This window comes from Agelaius phoeniceus, chromosome 1, assembly GCF_051311805.1.
Source record: "Agelaius phoeniceus isolate bAgePho1 chromosome 1, bAgePho1.hap1, whole genome shotgun sequence".
In the NCBI taxonomy this organism is placed as follows: Eukaryota; Metazoa; Chordata; class Aves; order Passeriformes; family Icteridae; genus Agelaius; species Agelaius phoeniceus.
The window spans coordinates 69,970,088-69,994,076 of NC_135265.1; the positions used below are offsets into that span (position 1 = coordinate 69,970,088).

The 23,989-nt window shown below is 49.5% G+C and overlaps 2 protein-coding genes across 2 annotated transcripts; one reads left to right on the top strand and one right to left on the bottom strand.

Annotated features, from left to right (window-relative positions):
* Positions 1 to 15: 15 nt before the first annotated feature.
* PSMG4 (proteasome assembly chaperone 4) lies at positions 16 to 6,279 on the bottom strand. Its single transcript, XM_054637679.2, has 3 exons — positions 5,947 to 6,279; positions 5,763 to 5,838; positions 16 to 574 (listed from the first exon to the last, which is right to left on the bottom strand). Exons 1-3 carry the CDS (start codon positions 6,121 to 6,123, stop codon positions 453 to 455), a joined length of 375 nt encoding a protein of 124 aa, XP_054493654.1. The 5' UTR covers positions 6,124 to 6,279; the 3' UTR covers positions 16 to 452.
* A 13,397-nt stretch (positions 6,280 to 19,676) lies between these two features.
* LOC129131326 (tubulin beta-2 chain) lies at positions 19,677 to 22,313 on the top strand. The gene is made up of 4 exons (XM_054650286.2): positions 19,677 to 19,835; positions 20,337 to 20,445; positions 20,713 to 20,823; positions 21,021 to 22,313. The coding sequence occupies exons 1-4, from the start codon at positions 19,779 to 19,781 to the stop codon at positions 22,079 to 22,081; spliced, it is 1,338 nt and encodes a 445-aa protein (XP_054506261.1). The 5' UTR covers positions 19,677 to 19,778; the 3' UTR covers positions 22,082 to 22,313.
* Positions 22,314 to 23,989: the final 1,676 nt, after the last annotated feature.

Genomic DNA, 23,989 nt, shown 5'->3' on the forward strand with positions numbered 1-23,989 from the left:
CACTCATGTCACAGCTTTACCATACAAAAATGTGGGGTTTCTTTATTTGAACACTAAAAGCTGCTATACTATGTTCAGTGCTAGTACACAGCATTATTAATTACACACATAATTATTAGATTAATTGTACAGATAGCATTTGGAACTGATTCGCCATCAGATCCCAGTACTGTGTAGAGGCCACACATCACATGCACTTTTTCAATCATGTTCATCCATTGCAGCATCCATTTGCTATCCTACTTGGCAGGGTAGCAAAAAAAAAATTGCTTTGAAAATTCAAATTCTATTTGAAAAAAAAGAAAATCCTAGTCAAGTGTATCTGTATTTAATAACAACCACAAATTCAATCAAAATAATATAAAAGAAATATACTAACTTAATGTCAGTGTGAAAATTGAAGTAAGTTTTTCTGAAACAAAACCTTCGTCTTCTTTTACAATGATGCACAATCAGAACTTGTCTGGAAAAGCTGTCATTTCTTCTTTGATCCTGTTTTCTATGAGTAAGGTGAAATTGCTGTCTGTGTTTTGAAGATTGTAGCTGACAAATATCTGCTTTTTGGTCTTGCTGGCTAAAACACAAAACAGAGTAGTCAGCCAGAGTTTACTCATATATAAAAGTGATTATGGTATTTGATCAAGCCTCTAAAAAAGCCACATCATGCAGATTTCTAAGATGTTCTCCACTCTCGCTGTGCTGGGTGCAGTTATAAATGAAAAGCAGAAAAGTCCCTGACCACTGGGAGCAGGGCACGATTTTGCACATCACAGAAGTGAACAATATAATACTGGTGACTGTCAACTAGTTTTTGACCTGACACAAGACACCACTAGCCACTGGAGAGCCTTGCAGAGCTTGTAGTGGATTTTTGGACACATCTTAAGCATCTTACATTGTAATTGACACCACAGACTCTTAGCACTGGACTCTTAGCACTGAAACTCAAAGTTTGTAAAACATTAGAGGGAAAGTGCCCAAGAAAGTCATTGGGCCCAAATTAATTAAGTTCTGGTTTTTTAATGAACCTTAAAAGGTTCATAAGCCTTAATAGGCCCCAAAAAGCTATGCACCAGTTCTGTCTAAGCTTGCTATCAATTTTGTTTCCATTAACCTTTTTTCATACAGTGTCCATGAATGCTCCAAGAGGCTGGAGAGCCTTTGCTGAACATGATGAAGCCAAGCACAAGTTCCAGGCTACTGTAATGACAAGTACCTAGAGAGAGGTGCTACAAAATTAAGAGCTGCCTTCCATGACAGAGCTAATTAACAGTGACAAAAAAACTGTCCAGTGGGACAAGAAGATTTAATTATCAGAGTAGAAGAGATAACCCCAAGAAGTGTTTTATAAATAAAATGCCATCCTACTTAGATTTTACCATGGTAATACAGCAAATTTGTGGCTCTCCTTATATATTACTGAAGCTAAACTTTTTGAAAAATGTAAGCACTATAGAGGGAAAATAGGCACTAAATTTAAATTGAGTTGTGTAAAATAGAAGACAAAAAATAGTATTTGGGTCACGAGATATTCTTGTCCAGGAATGAGCTGGGAGCTAATGACCCCAGACACAAATCAGACTGTTCGGCTGAATATTCAAAAATGTCATCTGAATTTTTAACACTTCGAAATAGAGACACTCGGACTTCTAAGATTTTAATCCTTTCTAAATAGGAAACTAAATAGTTAAATACAGAAACCCACATATATGTATGTATAAAATGTAGTTAAACAACTCCTTTAAGGCATTTTCATTATGCAAATGATTTTTTTATTATTTTGTATCCTAATAGGTTACCAGCTTCCTGACTCAGTAAGTAGAGCTGCTTCTGAAATGCAAGGATTCATTTGCCTTTTAAGACTTGGCACTACAAAATGCTGAGATAATGCAGCGTGGTGCTCTGATTGCAAAAATTAGCACCTGGCACTAGATTTCTGAGGTACAAAGCAGCATGTTTTGTAAGCACTAGTGCTTCATCATCATGGCCTAAATGAATGCAATGCTAATTCTGAACTCATTAATGCCATTATCCCAGCTAACAAAACTACAGAGTGCACTGCAGTGTCAAAACTCAACTTGTTAATTATGTTTGCCTATAGAGTCTCTGGGATGCTGTTCCAGTTCCCAGGAACAGTGTGAATCTGGGAGTCTCTCTGGGCTGCCTGTGCCAAGGACCTCTGCTCCCAAGGCTCTGTCCCAGCTCTGAGGGGCAGGGGGACCTTTTCTGTCCCTGCTTCCTGAGGATTCAGCCAGACATGTGCACTCCTGCGGAAAGGACAAAAGAGGGCACATCTCATGCCTCTGTGGAAGACCATCTGCAGCTTCAGAGCAAAGCAAAAACTGCAAAGGACAAGGCTTACCTAAAAAGCCCTCCAGCAGGTCTGCTTCCCATGCAGCTTGGGTAATAACCCCTGTTCCACTGGCTCTTCAAAGTGGAGGAAAATCACCTTTGACAGCCATCGTCCGGGATGTGCTGAGTTCCAGGAGAAACTACAGCAGCACAGATCTGCTCCTACAACTCCGTGTACTGAGCAAAGGCCCAAACCAAAGCTTGAAGAGGAGCCCAGCAGGAGCAGAAGAGGCTGGACAAATGTTAGACATGAGTTTGTAGACTATTTATGCTGGAAAAGACGTGATGAAAGTGACCAGTGCCCAGCTGAGAAATACTCAAAGAAAAGGTTGAGGTGATTTTCACCAAGAGTCTGCCAGTCCCTACAAAAGGAAGATTGAAGACGTTGCACTAATCAATACTTTGCAGCCCAAAGCACTGTGATTTCAGGATATGTACATGAGGGAGGCACTAATGGACAAGGACTTTCTCAAGAATTGGCCTCCAGTATTCTACATGAAACTTTCTTAGGATTCAGGTTTATTGACTAGTGAGACACATCTTGTGCCAAAGTGATCACGCAGGGTGGGGGGAAACAGTCCCTGTACCTCATAAAAGCAGATATAAATAGATATATGTAGAAAGAGGAATAAGAATTAAGTACACGTGTCTTCAGCAACAGAAAAAAAATCAGAAATAAGGAAGGAGATAGAGCCAACACACAAAATGCAGCTGTTGTGGCTAGGACCCCTACCAAACTATCCAGGAAAAAAAAGGAAAATGTGTGCACTGTGCTGCACAGCAGCACTGAAACTCCTGCTCGAGGACAGGAAACCTGGCATTGCAGGAACACTTGGCAGATGATGGAATGCGACTGGCAATTGTAAGAAATAGAAATAGCTATGTGCAAATGGCACTGCATGCTGCTCCTGCTAGTGCCTGTGGAGACAAGAAACTGCACAGAAAAAATGGTGGGGGGAGGAAAGGAGAGAAAAACTGCCTGCCTGAAGGTTACCACATGTCAGGATGGTTAAAACAGCTACCTTGGAAGTACAAGTCAGACTTGGCTGTGAATAGGATCTCTGCTATTACAGATTGTGTGGGTATAACAGGGATTTAAATTCCCGGAGAAAAACTAAACTCCAATAACAGCAAAGATGGGTATTTCTAGCTGAGGCAGAGCACAGATTTCCTTACCAAGCACTTTGTGAAACAAAGATAAGGGATGCTTGTTGATGATCTTGCAGATCCACTGGTCTTAGGAAAAATGAATTTTAAAAAATAGATGAATAAATAAATAAATTTGGACTAAGTGACCATGAGTTAACCTAAATTGCTGGTCAGTCAAAGCCAGCCTAAAGACTATGGTGTGAGATTTCAAAAAGATGTATTTCTTTTCCCTGAAGCTCAGATAAAGAGCAAGCACAATTATTCAAACCCATAAGTGTATGATAGACTTATAGACCTTTTTCACCTTTGGTTCAAAGGAGAAAGTCACTCTCAAAATAATATACCTTAACCAGGATCACAGTATATAAAAATAATAAGAACAGTATATAAAAATAATATGAAAGGAGCTGACTGGCAAGGAAACCTGCAACCCAGTGGATAGATGTCATGGATACAGAGGAACATGGACCAAAAGCCTAGCTGGGCCACAATTGGCTCAGAAATTTAAGATGAAATAACAAAAGACACCTAAAGCGTTCAAAGAAAAAGAAAATAGGAAGGTGCATTGTAGTCCAAGGACAAAGAGTAACCTATAGACCAGTACTGAGTAACAGTATCAGTTCTCAGTAACAAAGTATGGGAAATTAGGAATGTAAATAATAAAAGCACCTTAAGAAAAAAATAGAAAAGGATAAGAAAAAAAGGCAGCAAAACTGAGACAACTCACTAGGAGAAAAGTCAGGTAAGTCAGGCAGCCTCTGTCCTGGAACACCAAAAGAGCTAATGGAAGAAATGGCAAGTTACTATGAACTTCAGCTATGAAACAGGTAATAAATCCTTTAAGAGAGACAGCAAGCATATGTACAAAAAAAACCAAACCAAAAGGAGTATGGCAATCACTAAGATAATTTAGAGCTGTCAGCCGAGCTGCAATGCTATACACAGGATTAGAGCAAGGTTCAGAAGAAATGAGTGACAAGGACATCAAATGGAAAGTGGAATAAACTATTATACTTTATCCCAAATAAATCCTCTCTGATTACATTTTTACTGACTTCCTAAGGATAAGGCACTAATTACACATAAAGAAGCTGTGTTATATAGTACCCTATAAAATTATTACTTGAGGTGGAATGGATTGAATTCAGTGTGTAGAGAAAATTGTGCCACCAGGGTCAACTAAAACAGTCTCTTACTTTCATACAGAAGTTATTGTGAAGAAGAAAAGATGCTAACACCATTTTTCAAAGATTAGTCTTGTGAGCAACCCTTTTTTATATGAGGCCATGGAGAAGAAAGTGTTGTAGATTCATGAAAGTGCCTGACAATACAAACTCAGGACACACTGTCTGAAATGGAGATCAGCACACAGATCATTAATAATTCTGTGGCCTTTCCATCTGAAGCAGAGGAAGTAAGGTGAGACTGAGCAGAGCAGCTCAGCATGTTGTTTCTAAAACTGGGTAAAAAGCACCTCAGCAGTTCACCAGCTGGTGCTGCATCGGCCACTGGTGGGTGATGATGAGTAACCAGCATGACACAGCTCTCAGAGCTGAGAAGGTGCTAGGATGTACTAGGCCGTGTATTTTTCATCTTTTTAGTATGGACATGGGAGTTTGCAAGCTGTTGTTAAGATTCAGGATTTCAGCTACTGCAGCAGCTGTAGCACACTGCACATGATGGAAAAGGAAGCATCCCCAGCAGTGCCCATGTGGGTCAGTCAGATCAAGCCCAGGCATCTGTGAGACAACCCTGGGCTTCCCAGGCCAGAACTTCTTGGAATGCGGGGGCTAAAAGGTGCGAGATGTGATGAAGGTTGGCTTCATCTTCAGGTAAAGTGCACATGCCTGGCATGACGGCCACCTCGGCAGTGTCACAGCTTTACAGAGAGCAGGTCACTTGAAACCCCACTCGACAGGTGCAGCATGTGCTGCCCCTGCCTCGCACCCAAAGCCAGGATAAGGACAGCAAATAATTCACTTTGGTAGGGCATAGCGTGCCCAAGGCCGCTGACTCAGGTACCGCAGACTCGTACACGGATGGGAAAATAAAAGTGACTCGGTGGATTGGATGGAAGCTGCCAGAACCCGCAGCAGTGCCGGCTCTGCGGCTGGGGCAGCGAGCACCGCATCCCTGTGCACCCCCTGGGCCGGGCTGGCGGCTCAGGGCCCCCAGAGAGGCCCGGCCCGCTCCCGACCCGCGCGTTCCCGGCGGGAGGCGGCTCCGCGCAGCGCGCCCCCGCAGCGCGCCCCCGCACCTACCCAAGCGCTGCGCCAGGCAGGAGGAGGCGGTGTCCGAGGGGTCCCCCAGGAGCGAGGCGGCCACAGGGATGCTGTCCTGCAAGCGGAGCACAGCACAGGGCACGGCTTAGTCCGGGCAGCGCGGGGCAGAGGCGGCGGGGCCAGCCCTCAGCGCCGCGGGGCTCCGGGGGCGGGCGACACTCACACGGGGGCTGCACATGGCGACGGCCAGGCTGGCCAGGGCGGGAGCGGCGCCCACCCAGAGGAAGAGCGAGTCCCGCAGCCGCATGGCGTGGAAGTGCACCCGCTGCTCGCCCAGCTGCCCGCTGAAGTCGTGCAGGGCGATGCCGCCCGCCGCTCCGCCGCCGCCCGCCGCCTCCATCACCGCTTCTCCCGGCGTGGCCAGGCCCGAGCACGCAAGGCCCGAGCGGGAGGCCGGACTCGGCCCGCCCCGCGGCCCCGGGAAGGCGGTGCTCGCTCCGCTCGGCCGTGCCCGCCCCGCCGGGAGGCACCGCCCCCGGCACCGGCCCTGCGCTGCCGCCCGCCCCGTCCGGCTGCCGGGGCTTGCACGCTTCCCACTCCCCCAGGGAACACCCGCACACGGACACGCACACCGGTGCCCGCACCCCGCTCCGTGCGCGCCCCTCCCCGAGCCTCCCCTCCGTCCGTGCACAGACCCCGCCAGCACGAACACGCCCGGGTACAGCCCCCCGGGAGCGCCCCCTCCGTGCCCCCTACCCCCCGAACTCTCACTCTCCCCGGTCGGTGCGCACCCCCTCCGTTTCCCACTATTCCTCTCCCATCTCAAAAGACACAGCGCCCTCCCGGTGCGCAGGCACACCCCCTGTGTGAACACAGCCACAGCCCCGGTGAGCCCCCGCTCCGTGCACGGCTTCCCGCGGCTCCCGCCTCCCCGCGCTCTGCCGCGCCGCCCGCCCGGCAGAGGGATAACGCGAGGCAGCCGCAGGGATGGGGAAACCCCGCTAGGTGGCAGGTGAACCCCTGCGTGTGCGCCTGGCACACCGATGGCTCCGGGGAGTCACCCGAGAGGAGCCCCGGGGTTTCAGACGAAAGGGAAAGGGTTCAGCCTTCCCTGTGCAGCCTCGGGAAGGGGGAGGAAGGTCACAGCGACCTTGGCTTCATTCAGCTGTGGAGGTTTTCGGCATCGGGGATCTACAAAGCAAGTGATTCGGGTTTGCATAGCTCTGGAGAATATGGAGCCGTGAATAATTAAAAGCCCTACTTTGGGTGTGAATTCTGTGCTCATCGCTCTTTCCGCCGCAGCACAGCAAAGTCGGTCATTACTGGAGAGGATTTCAGTAAGTGTACCGTCTGTTGCTGATAAGAATATTGTCGGCTCCCCGATGGCCGTGGGCCCTTTTCAATTGGAAACATGTATCTTCACGCCACCGGCAGGGCAATCATCGCTGCACAAAGAACAAGCACGTTAAGGGTGCAGGTTGGCTTTTTATGAGCATTTCCTCTGCCTCCGGTTTCCTACATACCGCTGGAAATCAACATTTCCATTTCTAAATGGTAAGATTTTATTTTCCCATTGAAGAAATGGGTGGAGGGGAAAGAACCCTTCATCACTTTTCTTCCCTGAGCCGCTCCAGTTCTCCTGGCATCTGCCAAAAAAAAATCCTCAGCCCTGTGCTAATTTCTGCCCATGCTGCTGCACTGACACTAAATCCCGGGAGGCAGCTAAGCCCGGCTCAGCTGCCATACCCCGACATCCCATGGCACAGGATCAGCTTGGAGAGAAGGGGGGTGGCACGCCACCCTCCTGCCCTACATTTGTCACTTGCTTCTTGCACAAAGCATTATGGGATGTATGGTGTCAGGCCCCCACTATGTCTGTCCCCTGCCTCGCTGCTGAAACAGCATCAGGCTTGTGCTGGACCAGCCAGTCCCGACCCTTTCCCGCCATGTGGGCTGGCCTCCCACAAAGTGAGGTACTGCAGAAGCTGGTAATTGTGTTGGGGCTCAAAAACCTGTCCCCACAGCCTGTTGCAAACTGACACTTTGCCTGTGGCAGCTGTGAAATCAGACAGGCAAATAGGTGACAAAAGCCACCTTGGAAGGGAGAGAGTGTTGGCTATATGCACTCTGCTCATTGCAGCTGCAGGTTCACTCTGCAGCTGGGTAGGCAGGCCTGCCAGCTAAAACAGCCGGGAGCCAGGAGCATTGCAAAAATTAAATTCTAGGAACAGGATAAAATGTCTGCTGGGAGCCACACAGGTGGTGGTGGTGAGATTCCTCTGGTTAGACACCTGCAGGTGATGGAGGAATGTGCCCCAGGCTTGTTTGATCAGTGGAGAGAAGAGGAAATATTAGCGTACAGTTCACCTGAGCTGCTTTAGGTCTCTCTTTTGAGAGAGAAGGAGCCTCTCTTGCCTGGTTTCCATTGCCTTGAAAGAAGGCGAGGGTGAAAGGTAAGGCATTGCATAGCTTTGCAGACAGATTTATTCATGCAGGCAAATCCTCCTCTAAATGTTCAGAGCCAGTTTCTTTGCTATGCTGGGTCAGAGTTGGCTTCTGCAATGGAGTCCTAGTGGAGGATCTGTTCTAACAAATTTCTAGCTCAGTGTGTCTTCCCACAAAGTAGAAGTTTGGGCCTCCTTGTGTGCTGAACCTTTGTTAAAGTCATCTGCTGGACTAAAGTAAGAGTTTTCTTCACTGCTCTTTCCGCATCAGGTGCAAATGTCTGGTATTGCTTCTGAGGCTGTCTCCTGACTTGCTTCTCCCTACAGGGAACTGCCCCTATTTCGTCATGCTGTGATCTGTTCCTCTTCTCACCAGGAGTCTTGTCCAAAGTGCCTGTAACTTCCCTTATCCTAAACCCTGCAGACCTCTAAAAGTAAGTCACAGGGCTCCTCTGCTTGCTAGCAGTTCCGTGTACTCAATGCTTTTCTGTGAAATGCAGCTGCTCTCTGTAAATCATGCAAAATCCTTGTTTAAGCTCAGAAAAGGAAAAACATTCATCTAGTGACTAAAATGCTGGTTAAGCATTTTATTTGAAGTGCAGGTGTGTGAGTAGAGCTGTGCAGAACCAGACCATCAAGTGTGAAATGAATTTCTTTATTACCGCACTGCAAGGTCATGAGAATCCCTACAAAATAAGAGGGAAAAGCACTCTATATGTGTATGGACCCTCTTACATTTCCTTTAAAATGCTCATCTTTTTTTCCTGTGGCCTTGAAAGCAGCACCCACAAGTCTGCTTCGTTTGTTAGGTATGAGGCTGCAATCAGCCTCAGGTGTAGTAGTAGACACACTGGAGAGGAAAATAATGATAAAGCAAACACACCTTGGCAAAAGCACTGCCTGTTTATATGGATGCATATGTGTTCCTGCTCAGGTAAGATCCAAGCTCTGGGAAGGGTGATTTAAAGGTATTTAAGTGATTTAAAGGTATTTAGGATTTAGAGGTACTTCTATCTACCTTGTTCTTCTCCAAAAGTTAGGTTGCCCCTAAGAATCACTAGATCCTAAACCTTGATTTTTACTGATCATCATCTCCCCTCCAGTAGAGTTTTAAGTGAGGAGTAAATCTTCCTGGTAACTGTGGAGTCGAGACCCATATCACTGAGAGCAGCAATTTTTTCTGATTCCAAAATGTATTCAGTGCTTTGGCTCCTGCATGAATAAAGAGTGAATCTGACATGTGAGAAGGCAGGTAACCATTAGTGTGTGTCAGTGAACCTCCTGTTGATGCCTAGGGTGTTCTAATTTTCTTGATTTGCCATCCTTCTGCAGAGGAGTAAATTACTCTTGATAAAGCCAAGCAAAACCTTCCAACTGTTCTGTTAAGGCTCCATGACACCAGGCTGCTGCTGTGGTAGCTGTGCTGCAGTCCCAGGCTTCCAGGGATCTACTTTATTTGAGGCTTGGATGCTCATTGTAGGTAGACTTCCATCAGTGGCATCAGATGGCTGAAGGGCTCTTTTCTCTCCCTCTACATCAAGGCACCTGAGGATCTGGAAAAAATACTTCCTTTTTTTTTTTCTGACATTGAATGATTTTTCTCAGCTGGATCCATCCTCTGATGTAGATTGTTGTCCCACTGCTCAAAAACTTGTGCTGTCATCATGGAAGGCAGAATCAGGCAAGTAAGAAAGGGAGAAGTGTCTTTCCTTACACTTTAGTGTTACCATGGTTGTGAGGCTGTGGCCATCTAAACCAGTTTAAGGTGGGGCTGGCCCAGTCTTTCTTTCTCGTGCCTCTAATATGAGGATGAGTCAGGGTCCTGGCATGGGTTGTTGGTTAGCTGTGATAGGAAGTTGCTCCTGAATCATCTAACCATGGCCACAGGGGTAACCTGAGGACTCAAAACTCTTTGTCAAGTGTTGATCAGCCTGAGTTGTAGTCTCAGAAAAAGAGATGGAAAGAGAATCCAGGCTGGAACTTCCAAAAAAGTTGCAGAAAATGGGGGAATCAGACTTGTGAACTTGTATGAAAATCAGTTTAAGAGATCTGCAAGGGAACTACACTAAGTTCATGCTGTGAATCTTGCAATCTAAAGCACTATCAAAGCCAGCCCTCTCTGAAAAGCACTAGTAAGCAGATGCAAAATATAGATGTACAAGCAATTCCACATCTGCAGCAGCTGCTATGACAGTGTTAGCAGAACTGCTACAACACCTCCTCATCACACATGCTGGTACCTAGGCATGCACTGCTACAAGGAAATTAAGTTCCTGATTTCCAAAAGACTTAAGGTAATGGTTTTGGGGTTTTTTCTGGGGTTTGTAACCTCAGCTGTTAGGATTTCCATACATGTGGGATGAAGCCTGGAATGCAAGTGGCACAGCAATTCTCTGTCAGCTGGGATCCTCTGCACAGTGTGTTTGATTAGAAATCATGTCTGTTAGGTTTGGTGCCCAACTGACCCAGTGGCCTCCTGCCAGTCTCTTCTACCCTGTTTTATTTCACTCCTCTGCAGACTAGAAGAGTACAATAATTGTTGCCTATCTCCCTGCAGCTGAACACAGCTCCCTGTGACACACAGCTTGTAAGGACCTTTGTGAGCCCAGCCTACATTTCTGCTGTTATCAAATCAGACAGTTTCCTTTCATTGTCATATGAGTCATTGGAGGACCTTGCCTTAGATCTGCTGGAGCATTTCAGACACATGGTTTTGTAGCTGCCGGACGGGAGGCACTAACACAGAGTGACTCATTGCTCCCCTTGGGGACAAGAGATTTATGCAGTCAACTGGAAATCATATTTGGTATGCAGATAGACCACTTCATGGTGGAGAATCCCAAAGAATCTTAACAACACCACCTCCCCTACATAGATGTCAGCATCTGTAGCGAGTTCTACAGGAGCAATGGGGTAATTACACACCTGTGACCTGACGGGAAGGGCACAGGTGTGAAAGGCTAATGGAACTGACTTTTTGAAAGGCTGAGAAGGAAAAAAAACCCATGAGATAGTACTGAAAAATATTTTCCTTGATATTGCTCAATTCAATTTCTAGATCTTATGTGACATACAAGACACCTGGTGGATCCTGATATTTTTCTGTCCTTGGGTCACCTAGACCAGTGCCAGGCCAGTGAAGAGAGTATGTAGTGTTCTTGAACCAGAGGGAACATCAGTCTGCTGCAGACTCAAGAGCTCACTTGTCTGATCAGGCTGAATGTGACAGAGAGTCACGTTCATAGCCATGGAAATTACTGATTCAACATGCAGCACTGGCAGCCACATAAACAAAGGTTTGACCGAGATTCAGGCTGCTTTGGGAGTGGAATGAAATTCCTTTTTTTGACAGATAGTTTGCTGTTGCCATGGTTATGGAACTTGCTGCACTTCTGGTCTCTTCCCCACCCCTCTGGGTACTTTCCTTCTGCTGATGCCAGGATTTCCATTTTCCATTTTCCCTTAACCTGCAGGTCCAACTGGATGTGCCTGTGTATGGCTTGTCCCATTCTCCAGCATGCCAGCAAGGGCCTGCCTCTCAGTCTGGTTCTCCAAACAGCCACTCCCTTTCATTACTCTTTAAACTGATGCCATGGCCTTTTCATTTTTCCATTTGCAAGCAAGCAAAACTAACTGTACAAAACCAGCTTTGATTATTTTCCATCCTCTTCCCTGAGCAAGGCAGGAAGCTAACAGACCTGGCATTGTCCCTTAGCAGCCTCCCAGTCTTCACTCAGAAGTTCCTCAGCTCAATCCAGTTTTTTCTCTTGGCTTTTCCTTCCTGCTCTGTTGAACAGAGTGTTTTAGCCAAAAGAGGACATATTTCAAAGAATCATTTATACATTACTAGAGAGCAGCAAATGTCACCTGATCCATAAGGATATGGCTGCTTTGGCCAGGATCTCCAAGTTCCTAGTACAGTTCTTGAAAATCATGATTTAGAGCTGGTGTGTATTTTATTTCCTAGCACAAGGATATCAAACAGCTACTGTTTGACACCCCATCAGTGTATCTGGTGTTATTGGTGATTACACAGGATATGGCTTCCCCAAACATCATTTTAGTGACCTGTTTCCAAATTCCTAAGTTAAAAAACATTTAAAATAATAATTCACACTAGTAGCCAAAGATGGGGGTGTTCCCTATTTGCATGACAACAGAACAGACAGAATAGTTTGGCTGTCAGAACACATCACCCTAGGAAAATGTTATCAGTACCTTTACTGCATTTTTAAAGTACAATTCCAAGAGGCTGAAACTGCATCTTCAAAAAGTCTGTGTCCCACCCTTGAACAGAAGCTGAAAAATATCCTTCTCTGCTGCCTCTCAGAAAGCATGAGAAATTATGTCCCTTTTCTGCTTTTGTGTTTGAAAAAGCTGGTGCCAGGCACTGTTGCTGCTATTTCAGTGTCCTGGGGTGGATTCTTCCTCAGGATTGAAAGATCGGTGTACATGAAGTTAAATGTTTCTTGTGAGGCAAACACAAATTGGTGAAAAGTATCCCTAAATCCTGTGAAGACCCGTAAATGGGAAAATGGGAGGAGAGAGCAGGAGAAAGGGATTCATGCCATTTGGAAGTGATATCTTTTTTAAAATGCATTCAGAATCTGAGCCTGCCTCTACACAAATCAATTGAAAAACTACCTGCTCCTGCGAGGAGAAGATAAACCTTGTAATGATGAACCTCACTTGGCCATTGTGTAAAATGCTGCAGTGTGTGCTCAGAGGCAGTGCTGGATGGTTTGCTTACTTACCTTCATCCCCACCTGTGCCAAAGTGAGGCCTCAGCCCTTAAAACCCAGGCAAATCTGCAAGCACAGGTTGACACTCCCCTACAAGCGCCTGTCAATCACCTTCACGGATGGTCCCGAGTGACAATGTCAGTACTGGCGCTGTTGTCCTCTGTCACCACACCCCAATTTTGCTGCCTTTTCCTCATCACTGCAGCTCCAGCGCAGGGATTCCTTAAAGCACAAGGGGAAGGAAGGGATGGAAACGGTGCTGTCTTGGTGAGGATGCTTCCAGCTTTAATAAGCCAGACGATCAAAGCTTTGTGTAAATCCTGCCATCAGGAGAACGGCTGTACTGCTGCACTGACAGCACAGCCCAGCCCTGCACAGCTCCCCCAAACCCTGCTTTTGTCAGCTGCGAGCTCCTCACACCCAGATCACTCCCTCCAGCCCAGCAGCGGACAGCAACTGGTGCCAGGGAGAGAGACATCGCTCAGTCATTTTCTTTGCCAGTAAGACAGATATTTAATGCACATATGAGTGATCTGGGGGACCAATTTTTTTCAGCCTTCAAAATCATATTTATTTTCTCTCCACTCTTCTGAAAATGCTTATCAGAGGCACCTGAGAGGCCAACGCAGCTGCTTGATGAGGTCTTTACGATTAATTTGCACGATCATGCCTTTAGCAAAGGCAAAAAGAAAAGTGTTAACGAGTTGACAAGCACACTCTTTCGTACAGCAAGCAGCGCTGCCAGCCGCAATGTAACTGCAGGGAGGAGAGAGCAGGGTGGTGGCAGAAGACCTTGAAAAAAATTTCTTTGTTCAAACCGGTCTCAAAGGCTCCTGCTTCCCTAACATACCAAATCCGAGCTGGTCGAGGGAGGCAACGGATTCAGTAGAAATTAGACTTAGTACTAATGCAGGGCAGCGTGTTGCTATCGGGGTTTCAAGGATGAGTCGTTGGGGTTGGAAGGATTTTTTTTTTTTAACCGAGGAGAGTCGAAACAAAAAAGGAGTATTTGCTGGGCATGTGGCTCCTGTGTGCTGCACTTCCAGATTCTGACCTGATGGCTGCAAATGACTGTCTTGCCAGCGTTTCTACCCTCTGACACTGCCATTTGCAACAAGATCCTCAAATTGTGCAAATTTGTCCCATTTTACTTGAGCCCGAACATACACACACACCCCCCAAAAAAAATCCTCCTTATGAAAGAAAGGAACAAGACCAGATTTCAAGAATAATTCAGACAAGCAAGTGAATATTTTCTTTCATGCCTTGCTCTTTTGCATTTACTGAATTTGTTCCACATGAATGTAGAAACAGCTGCATCAGCAACAGTACTGAGGCTGGAACCTTATTAATATTTATGCCTGGCAAGCAGAGCACACAGGAATCAAAATGCTTTACCGTCATTGGTTCAGGGACCCCAGCGTCCATTCAACATCTTGCCACGTTTGGGGCCAGGCAAGCGGATTTATTAGAGAGCAGATCAATTTCTCATCAACACTCTCACCCAGTAGTAGGCAAACTGCCCTTTGCCTCTTCTTACCTGCTCTTTGCTTCTCATCATTTAGTAATTTTCTAATTAGAGAAACCATTTTTCATCTCTCTTTTGCACTTCTGTAGTTTATATTCCCAGGTATTATATATTCTTGAAGACTTTATAGATGCTTGAATTATTATTATTAATATTATAATTTCCTTATATGGGGGCATACCCACTAGCCTTAGTGTGAATGAGATGAACCAGGAAATAGCACTGACACAAGTCCATTATGTGCTATGGGAAACCAAGTGCACAATATGTGGCACTATGCACATGAAAGGTGTCATGTGGTCCTGGGATGTCCTTTAGAGCCTCCTCTGGGGCTTCTTACTGCTGTAATTTTTGCTGACAAAGTGCTGCAGTGAGAGTCCTTAAGCTGAGGCTGGGGGGTTTCCTTTCTGAGAGTACTGAGTGGGGTTCTGGCTGACAGCCTTGCTCCAGCTTTTGTTTTGTGAAAGGAATCCTTACGTTCTGTAATAAAGAGGAATTGGTGAGCACACAGGTGCTCTCAGAAAAAAATTAAACAGTCACAGAGTTTTAACTATTTGCTAGGAACAATGACTTGTAGCAGCAGTGATAGAGAAAAAAAATTATCTTGCAGTCTGGCTGAAGCCCATTGTGGGGAAGATGCACCAGAAGTTCCTGGCCTCAGCAGGGATGAGGCCAGGGATGGGCCAGGATGGGCAGCACTGGCAGGGGCTATGGGGCAGCTGCCCTGGCCCTGGGCCCTGCTGGCAAGCCTGGCAGCACTGTGGGGGTGACCCTGCTCCCCTGGGGGGACATGAGGGCTGTGAATACAGCCCAGACCTCACTCACTGGGCTTGTTGGGTGATCAGAGCCCACCCAGCAGACAGGATGGTGTGGGGCCACTGCTGACAGTGTAACCACCCCTCACTCTCCAGTCCTGGATCTCCCTGTGCACGTCTCATTGGGACACATTGGCATTAACCCTGGGTACTGAGGTCTGAAGGCAGCTTGGCCTTGATGAGCTGTGGGGTTTAAGCAAAGCACTGATGGGCAGAAACGGACTCTGGTGTGCTGGCCAGGCAGCTGCAGGCAGAAGGAAGAGGGCTGGACTTTGCTGCTCCCATGAACGCACCCCTCAGTGTTGATGCATTGCAGTTTTCTGCTGCCTCTCTGCTTTCTTCCTTTAGAGCCTCTCAGCTTTCCATGCTGGTGTTGATTCTACCCTGTCCTTCAGCCACTGATGATCATGTTCTTATAATCTTCTCTCTGCCTGCATTTGTACCTTTTCTTGTTAGGCAGGGGGCTGTGCTGCTGACTTTCCCACAGCTTAGCAATTTTCTCAGGAGTTTGGGTCCAGGCAGTGCAGCTGAGCTATGTTACAGCCAGGGGTTTTGTTGGGAGCATGGGTAATGAGGGTCACAGCACAGAGCTGTGGCTACTACCAGCCTTGTCCTTTCCCAGAAGCTGGCACAGGTGGCTCCAGCCACTGACACAGCCTGCAACTTGTCTGCAAAACCATGAAGACACATGGAAACGGAGATACTCAACAAAATTTTGTTTGCAAAATGTTCCTTCTCCACCTGCACCACCCTGAGTTCCTCTCAAATGTAAGCAGTGTCCTCCCAGCCCACCCCTCACTGACCCTCTGCTGAGTTACAATGATTCACACCAAGGAGCAAAATATTGGTTTGCCCTAAATGACCTAATGAGCCACTCTAGATGTCCAGCTTGGTCTATGGTCTAAGACCTCAACTCATGAGAGTCCAAACTTCTAATTTTTGTATAATACAGCATCCTTTCCCTCAATATACAGAAGGTCTAGGTGCTTCTCTTAGTGGTTTGGGCATAACTTCAAGGTCTGTAAGGAATTTCCATCCTTCTGAGAGCAGCCACAGACAAGGAGTGGGATCTCCATGAAATGTGATGCTGAGCCATGGGACAGGTCCAAGTTTCTTTTTAGAAAAAACGTTCTAATGATCCACAATCTATGCTGCAGCACATCCCACAAAAGCACATATTTTCTATTATAAATTAAAATTACTAAGTCTTTCTCTTGGGCTTTTGTTAGCTGGCTTTTGCAACCTTCTGCATCTAGCAAGGAAACCAGGACTTTCTTTAATCCGTGCCCCCTTCAATAGCATAAGACAGAGGCTCTGACGGTGATCACACCCAACCTTGTAGTGGGAGGATGGGAACCACAAAAGGGAGCTATGTGGAGAGCACATATTAGATAAAACTGGGTTGATCTTCTGCGTTTCATTACAAGAACTCTTGACTGAGATTGTCTTATTCCTCCTCTCTAATATCGAGAACGACTGTGAACAACCTTGCAAGCTGACATTTCATCCGCCCTGCCGCCGTTCCCGCCGTTCCCGCAGTCCCCTACCCACAGTGCTTTTACACCCTGGGAAATCAGCCTGGCGAGTGAAAATGTTGCAGGCTCTCTTTTTGTTGTTCCTTTTTTTTTCCTTGCCGGGCGGGGGGGCGGTTGCCAGGGATATGGGGATGGAGGAGCCCAGCCAGGGCCGGCCCCGGCGCTGGGGCAGGGGCTGTGCTGACAGACACAGCAGTGTGAGGCAGAGCCAGAGAGGGGGGAGAGAGGCACGGGCAGCCAACAGCTGAACACTTCGTTTCCCTGCAAGTCATTCACAACGAGCTGTGCCGAACCTTCGAGGAACCCTCAGTCCCAAACATTCACCTTAGAATTAAAAAGGACTTTGTCTGAAGTCTCCCGAAGTGACTTGAACGGCTGCACTCACCTCTAAGGAGTCTGGTCTAGGGGCTGCAGAAAAGCTGACTTGGGTTTCTTCTCTCATCCCTCTGAAAAGCAGCTATTTATTTTAAAAATAAACATTTCACCTATTTTTCTTACAGTCTCAACAAGTTCTATACAGTAGATATACTTGAACCCCCCCTGCTTCGAAGAGGTGTATTAGTTTATTTTAAGGCAAAGCTATTGGGGTGGGTTTCTTTCCTCCACTGTTAATAATCTGTTTTCCTTGAATTGGATTTTAAAATGGCTTCCTTTGAAGCCTCAAGCTGTTAGGAATGAGCTTAGCGTAGGTATGGAGGATGTGTAAAATCAGCTACTCCCCTTCACACCGAAATGTCTGTTATTCTCCTCGTAAAAAACTAATCTGCAGTGTACAACAGGCAGGATACTTGGAAATAATAGTATCAAAGAGTCAGAGTACCTGTATTTTGCACCAGCTCTGCTGTGACAGGGTTTTCAGGAGCACACCCGCAGCCATGGGAAAGGCTGGCATTAATTTGAATCATTACCTGGAGCGGTCAGTGGTCCCCTGGAGCTGCTAATCTGCAAGCTATTCTTGAACAAATAATTATAGATGGGGATGTTGATTATGCAGTTAGCATGCCACAAAAAAAACGGTCGCTTGGAATTACAGCTACACATTGTTTGTGAAGTGTAGTCAACCAAATAATTAAATTGTTCCTGGCTTGGGCCAGTAAAAACAGATTTCACAGGGACTGCAAATGATCAGATTAATTTTTCTCAAAATCACTACTGAAGAAACAAACATGAGGCTGTATTTTCTAGCACGCCTTTTGGAAATGGGATGCCTTCTCACCATAAGGCAAACAAAAGAAAGGTGTGGATGCGTTGGCATATCAATCAGAGGAAACCGGGTTGTGCTGAAGATTGCCTTGGAAGAAGGTAAAATCAGATCTGGAGTAATCCATATGCAAGGTTATCGATCTGCATAAACCAGGTTAGAGAGATTAGGGACATCGGCACGTGTGTAGAACAAAGGAGGGGGAAAGAAGAAGAAATATATCGAAGAAATATGGGTTGAAAATGGTGATGTGCTTTAATTTGCACGTCTAGAGTAACTGAAGTGTAGAATAGACGAAGTAGCCTCATCTAGTGGGTCACTAAAAGGGGGTTTAGTGGAGTCCCGCCTGGCGCTGGCTACGGGGAGCCTGCCGGGCTATCGGTGGCTCGGAGCAGCCTCCCGAGGGAGCCGCGCCCTCCCTCCGCTGCACACGCACACCGAGACCGTGGTGAGAATCAGGCGATGCCGAGAAGGAGCGGACACGCCGGGCTGACCGTCCCGAAGGGCACAGGGCACGGCGCGAGCCGTGCCGCCCTGCCCCTGCTCTTCCTCCCTGCGACCTCCTCCTCCTCCGGCGGCGCGGGCAAGTGCCGTGCCCTGCCCGCTGCCACGGCCCCCGTCCCGCCACCTCTGTAATGCCCGCGGTGACGCACGGGGCTGCTCAAAAATAAAGTGAGGGACAAGAAATCATCTCCGGGGACCACATGTTCAACCCTCTCCTGCTCCCCCCCGCCCTTCCTTTCTTCATCCCTCAGCATCTGTATATCCGCAACGAAGCGACGAGGAGCGGGAGCCGCTTGCTGCAGAGCTGAGGGAACCTCCCCCCTCCAGCCCCCGGCCCTGTGCAGCAGCCCCCGCGCCATTGTCTGTCTGCTGGCGGGTCGCTGGTGGCTGCGGCCGGACGGGGCACAGCGCGGAGCAGCGCCCTTGGCTGGAGAGCGGCTCCTGGCTCAGCTTCGGACCAAATCCGACCTTTTTAGGCATAGAAAGAGAAGCCGAGCTGGGCACCGAGGCGAGGCAGGCGGGGAACGCTCGAGGGCAGGCAGGGCTGGCGGACAGCATCAGCGCACAGCCCGTGCTGGAGGGAAGCCCACCCGCGTAGTGCCGAGGGTGGATAAACCGGGTCAGGGCGCGGGGCTCCTGATCGCCGGTGCGGGCTTGTGCGGGCACACGGGCGGCAACCACGGGCGCCTGGTGATGCCGGCGGGCGCACGGTGCCTCCACGGGGGAGGGAGTCTTCCGCTAGCACCGTGTGAACGGAGACACTGGCGGGGGGGCGGGGGCAGCCGCGGGGTTCCCCCCCGACGGCAACGCCCGCTGCTGCGGCAGGGAAGGCTGCGCTTCACGGGGAACAAAAGGCTGCGGCGGCGGCGGCCGCGGGAGGGCGAAGGGTGGGACGGCGGCCGCAGGGAGGTTCCGCGGTTCACACGTGGGCGGCCTGGCCCGGCTTGGCCGCCCCATCGCGGCGCTCGGCGCCTTTGTCCCCGCTGTCAGCACCGGAGCGGGGCGGTAGCGGCGCGCCCCGACCGCTCCCGCCGGCCACGCCCCGGCCGCGCCCCCCGAGCCTGGCCACGCCCCCCGAGCGGGACACAATGCCCTGGCCCGCCCCGCCCCCGCGCGCTCATTGGCTCCGCGCCGTTCCCGCATGACGTCACCGGCGGGGCGGGGCGCGGCGCCCGATTTAAGGGACGGCGAGGGGCGCGGCCGCCGCAGCGGCGAGTGCAGGAGCGGGCGGAGCAGGCGGTGAAGGCGGCAGGAGTAGCGGGGCGGCACCCTCAGACACCGGCACCATGCGTGAGATCGTGCACATCCAAGCCGGGCAGTGCGGCAACCAGATTGGCGCCAAGGTACGGACCGGCCACCCGCTCGTCCGCCCGGGATTCCGCGCGTGGGGCGGTGCCCGCTCAGCCGGGCTCCGCGTGTCCCGGGGATAACGCTACCGAAAGGGCGGGGCGGCTACTTCACGCTACGGAGCACTATCGGGCTCGCCCGTCCCTGCGAGGGTCCACGCGGGACGGTTCCCGGCCATTTCACCACAGGGGGAGGCGCGGTAGGGCATCCGCGCCGTGGGTGCGGCACGCCTTGGGGAAGAAGGGCAGGGCGGGGGCATCAGCTGCTGTCCATCAGCCCCTCGCGGGCTGCAGGGGTCCCGGGCGGGCGGGGGAAGGGGCGGCGGGGCGGTGCCACACCCCTCCCGTCGGTGGGGGGTGTGCAGGGCGCGGTAGCGGCTCGGTCTGGCCGGGGGGCCGCACCCACGCGTGGCGAATCCCTGCGCGCCACGTGGCGGGGATTTGGCCGGGGGGCGAGAGAGGGGCGTGGCGGCACTGACCACCCGTCTGTCCCCTCAGTTCTGGGAGGTCATCAGCGATGAGCACGGCATTGATCCTACGGGCAGCTACCACGGGGACAGCGACCTGCAGCTGGAGAGGATCAACGTCTACTACAATGAAGCCACCGGTAATGCCCCTCTGTAATGGCCTTCCCGGGGGAGGGGGAATAGGGTGTGCAGGCAGGGGTCCCCCAGCCCTCCCCGCAATGGGTGACGCCCCAGCATAGCTTAAATGGCTGCTTTGTTTTCCTATCCCTGGATTTTTGCAAATTCCCACACCCTCCATGCCCTCAGCAGCAAATTGTGGGGAAGCGGAAGGGAGCACAGCAGGGCTCCTGTGACACCGGCTGCCTGCTGCGGGGCTGTAACGCTGCTGCTGCCGGCTCCCCCCACAGGTAACAAGTATGTCCCCCGTGCCATCCTCGTGGACCTGGAACCCGGCACCATGGACTCCGTGCGCTCCGGCCCCTTTGGACAGATCTTCCGTCCCGACAACTTTGTCTTTGGTGAGTGACTGTGGCACTGTGGAGGAGTTCCTGGAACTCCACACACAGAAAAGGCTTGGAGGGAGTATGGAAGGGACCTGGGGAGCCTGAATCCCCATAGCAGAGAGGGGAGGGGCCCAGAGGGAAGGGGCAGTGGCATCACCTGTGTCTGTCCCTGGGGCGCTGATGTGGCACGTGGCTTGTGGTCTGCCCCGCAGGTCAGAGCGGGGCTGGCAACAACTGGGCCAAGGGGCACTACACGGAAGGCGCCGAGCTAGTGGACTCTGTGCTGGACGTGGTGAGGAAGGAGTCGGAGAGCTGCGACTGCCTCCAGGGCTTCCAGCTGACCCACTCGCTGGGCGGAGGCACGGGCTCCGGCATGGGCACCCTCCTGATCAGCAAGATCCGCGAGGAGTACCCCGACCGCATCATGAACACCTTCAGCGTGATGCCCTCGCCCAAGGTGTCGGACACGGTGGTGGAGCCCTACAACGCCACCCTCTCCGTGCACCAGCTGGTGGAGAACACGGACGAGACCTACTGCATCGACAACGAGGCCCTCTATGACATTTGCTTCCGCACCCTGAAGCTGACCACTCCCACCTACGGGGACCTCAACCACCTGGTGTCGGCCACCATGAGCGGCGTGACCACCTGCCTTCGCTTCCCCGGCCAGCTGAACGCCGACCTGCGCAAGCTGGCCGTCAACATGGTGCCTTTCCCGCGGCTGCACTTCTTCATGCCGGGCTTCGCCCCGCTGACCAGCCGCGGCAGCCAGCAGTACCGCGCCCTGACGGTGCCCGAGCTGACGCAGCAGATGTTCGACTCCAAGAACATGATGGCCGCCTGCGACCCCCGCCATGGCCGCTACCTGACGGTGGCCGCCATCTTCCGGGGCCGCATGTCCATGAAGGAGGTGGACGAGCAGATGCTCAACGTGCAGAACAAGAACAGCAGCTACTTTGTGGAGTGGATCCCCAACAACGTCAAGACGGCCGTCTGCGACATCCCCCCGCGCGGCCTCAAGATGTCGGCCACCTTCATCGGCAACAGCACGGCCATCCAGGAGCTCTTCAAGAGGATCTCGGAGCAGTTCACGGCCATGTTCCGCCGCAAGGCCTTCTTGCACTGGTACACCGGCGAGGGCATGGATGAAATGGAGTTCACGGAGGCCGAGAGCAACATGAACGACCTGGTCTCCGAATACCAGCAATACCAGGATGCCACTGCTGATGAGCAGGGCGAGTTTGAAGAGGAAGGAGAGGAGGATGAGGCATGAAGTTGAGATGGGTAGGAGTTAAGTATAGTCTGAGCAGGCAAGTATTCATTGAGAGAAGGAATCTGTGCAGTTGTGCTGAAGCATGCATTTTTTAATTTGGTGCTCTCCACTGTTGCTTCTGTCAGCAGTTTTGTATCCTTGACTGTCCAATGTAACAGTAGTTGCAAAATACTTCAGAGTCTTCTGTTGAAATGGTTAACTTCTCAAACATAAAGGCTTTTTGTGTCCTAAACTGTCTCCTCTACTTTATTTCTCTCTAAATTAAGCAAGTAATTCTTGTGTAGTTTTCTGTAGCTTCACTTCTCAGTTTATTCCTGAACCTCAGTACAAGGTTAAGCTCAATAAAACAATAATTCTCAGGCTGTGAATTTAGCAGCACATGCAAACTGTAGTAGCTCAGCTAAAGATGCCAGGTACTTTATAGAAACTCCTGTGTTTAACAGTGTGGCTAATTGCTGAGGCAAAAGCTGCTTTATCTGATAAAAACAAGTTGCTGCACTTGAATTGTGTAATTCCTCTTTATGGACATACATGGTAGAGAGGTCAGAGAGAAGGTATTGAATTCCACATTGCAGTCTGTCAAAACTGATTTGACAGGATAGCTGCAGGCTTCCCTACTGCCATTCAGCAGCTTATTTAACTTGTTTCAGGGAGTATACTACAAGCATATGGGTGGCTGATTGGGATTTGATTTGATGCTGAGCTCACTTATCTTCCTGTCAACTTTCCTCTCTAAATACAAAAGTTCTATGCAGAGAAGCATAAGTTTGTACTAGCAGGCAACTTGAGACCTCAAGTAAAAACCCAGGCTTTTTCTCTTCAAGAATAAAATTTGTGTTTCCCAAAAATAGCCACTAACCTGCCCTTAACTGTAAAGGGATTGATTCTACAGGGCAAATCAATTCCCTTTAGGAGACAGGAGATGCTGGACAGATTTCTAGGCTCGAAGGTACCATATGGTACCAGAGCCTACCATGCAATCTTAGTCACCTGTAGATCCCCTGACAACAGCTGTGTCCGAGTTACATGTTCACAGGGCAATTGTTTGCTCCTGGTCCCTGCAGCAGGAGATGAACCTCTACCCAGGCAGGGGAGAACAGTGCAGCTGCACCCTGCTGTGCATCTTTGCAAAGGTAAGTGTCATTTCTTTACAGGGAGGGAGGGGGGATTGATGTTCCTATGTTCTTACAGGATGCAAGAACCCTGAATGAATCTACAGCGTTCTTAACAGCAGTTAGCAAAGTTTCATAGATCCTAATCCTCCCACAGAGCCAGAGTGAAATCCCTCGTGGAGTTAAGCAGTTGCCCAGTATGTAAGCTTAGTCCTTAGTTCATTCAAACACCGCTTAGGGGAGTGGCCCTGCGCTAGAAAATGTGTTGCTAAGAGAACTGCTACCAATGCTACAATTACTGCAGTCCTTACTGCTCTGAAAGAGCTGGTATTCACATGTGTGCAGCCTCTATTGTGATCCTTTGCTGAAATGCTTGCAAGGCATTACTGGAATAAAGAATGAAAAGGGAGCTGCTGTGCATAACTAATATCTTGCCTGTTTTGAGTCCTCTGCCTGTGGACACTGCTCTGAATGTACGCTGTTCTTTGCTGATGGGCCTGGCCACGCTGGTGTGTGCAGGACAACAGGCACTTGCTAAAGCTTTTCTCTCATCTGTAGGTTTGGTTTCTGGTGTACAGAGTGAGAAGCTTTTAAACTGCCTGGACTGTCAGTAAACAAATACAGCCATGTATACCTACAACATACTTGTATTTCTTAACACTTGAGCCGTTCTAGGATTAAATATTAGACAAATTGAGATTGTTTTTAGTAACTGAGTTAATACTCAGTTAACATGAGTTAATACATGCTGCCTCAGGCCCTTTGGGGAAATAACACTGTATCTGGTTGCCACAGT

What these genes read in the sequence shown, in the direction of transcription:
- PSMG4 (XM_054637679.2), bottom strand. Translation starts at nt 6,123, where the DNA reads ATGGAGGCGGCGGGCGGCGGCGGAGCGGCGGGCGGCATCGCCCTGCAC. An exon ending in TCGCCATGTGCAGCCCCCGT is followed by an intron (nt 5,839 to 5,946) that starts GTGAGTGTCGCC and finishes CTCCGCTTGCAG; the next exon opens with GACAGCATCCCTGTGGCCGC. An exon ending in CTGCCTGGCGCAGCGCTTGG is followed by an intron (nt 575 to 5,762) that starts GTAGGTGCGGGG and finishes TTTGTGTTTTAG; the next exon opens with CCAGCAAGACCAAAAAGCAG.
- LOC129131326 (XM_054650286.2), top strand. Translation starts at nt 19,779, where the DNA reads ATGCGTGAGATCGTGCACATCCAAGCCGGGCAGTGCGGCAACCAGATT. An exon ending in CTACTACAATGAAGCCACCG is followed by an intron (nt 20,446 to 20,712) that starts GTAATGCCCCTC and finishes CTCCCCCCACAG; the next exon opens with GTAACAAGTATGTCCCCCGT. An exon ending in TCCCGACAACTTTGTCTTTG is followed by an intron (nt 20,824 to 21,020) that starts GTGAGTGACTGT and finishes TCTGCCCCGCAG; the next exon opens with GTCAGAGCGGGGCTGGCAAC.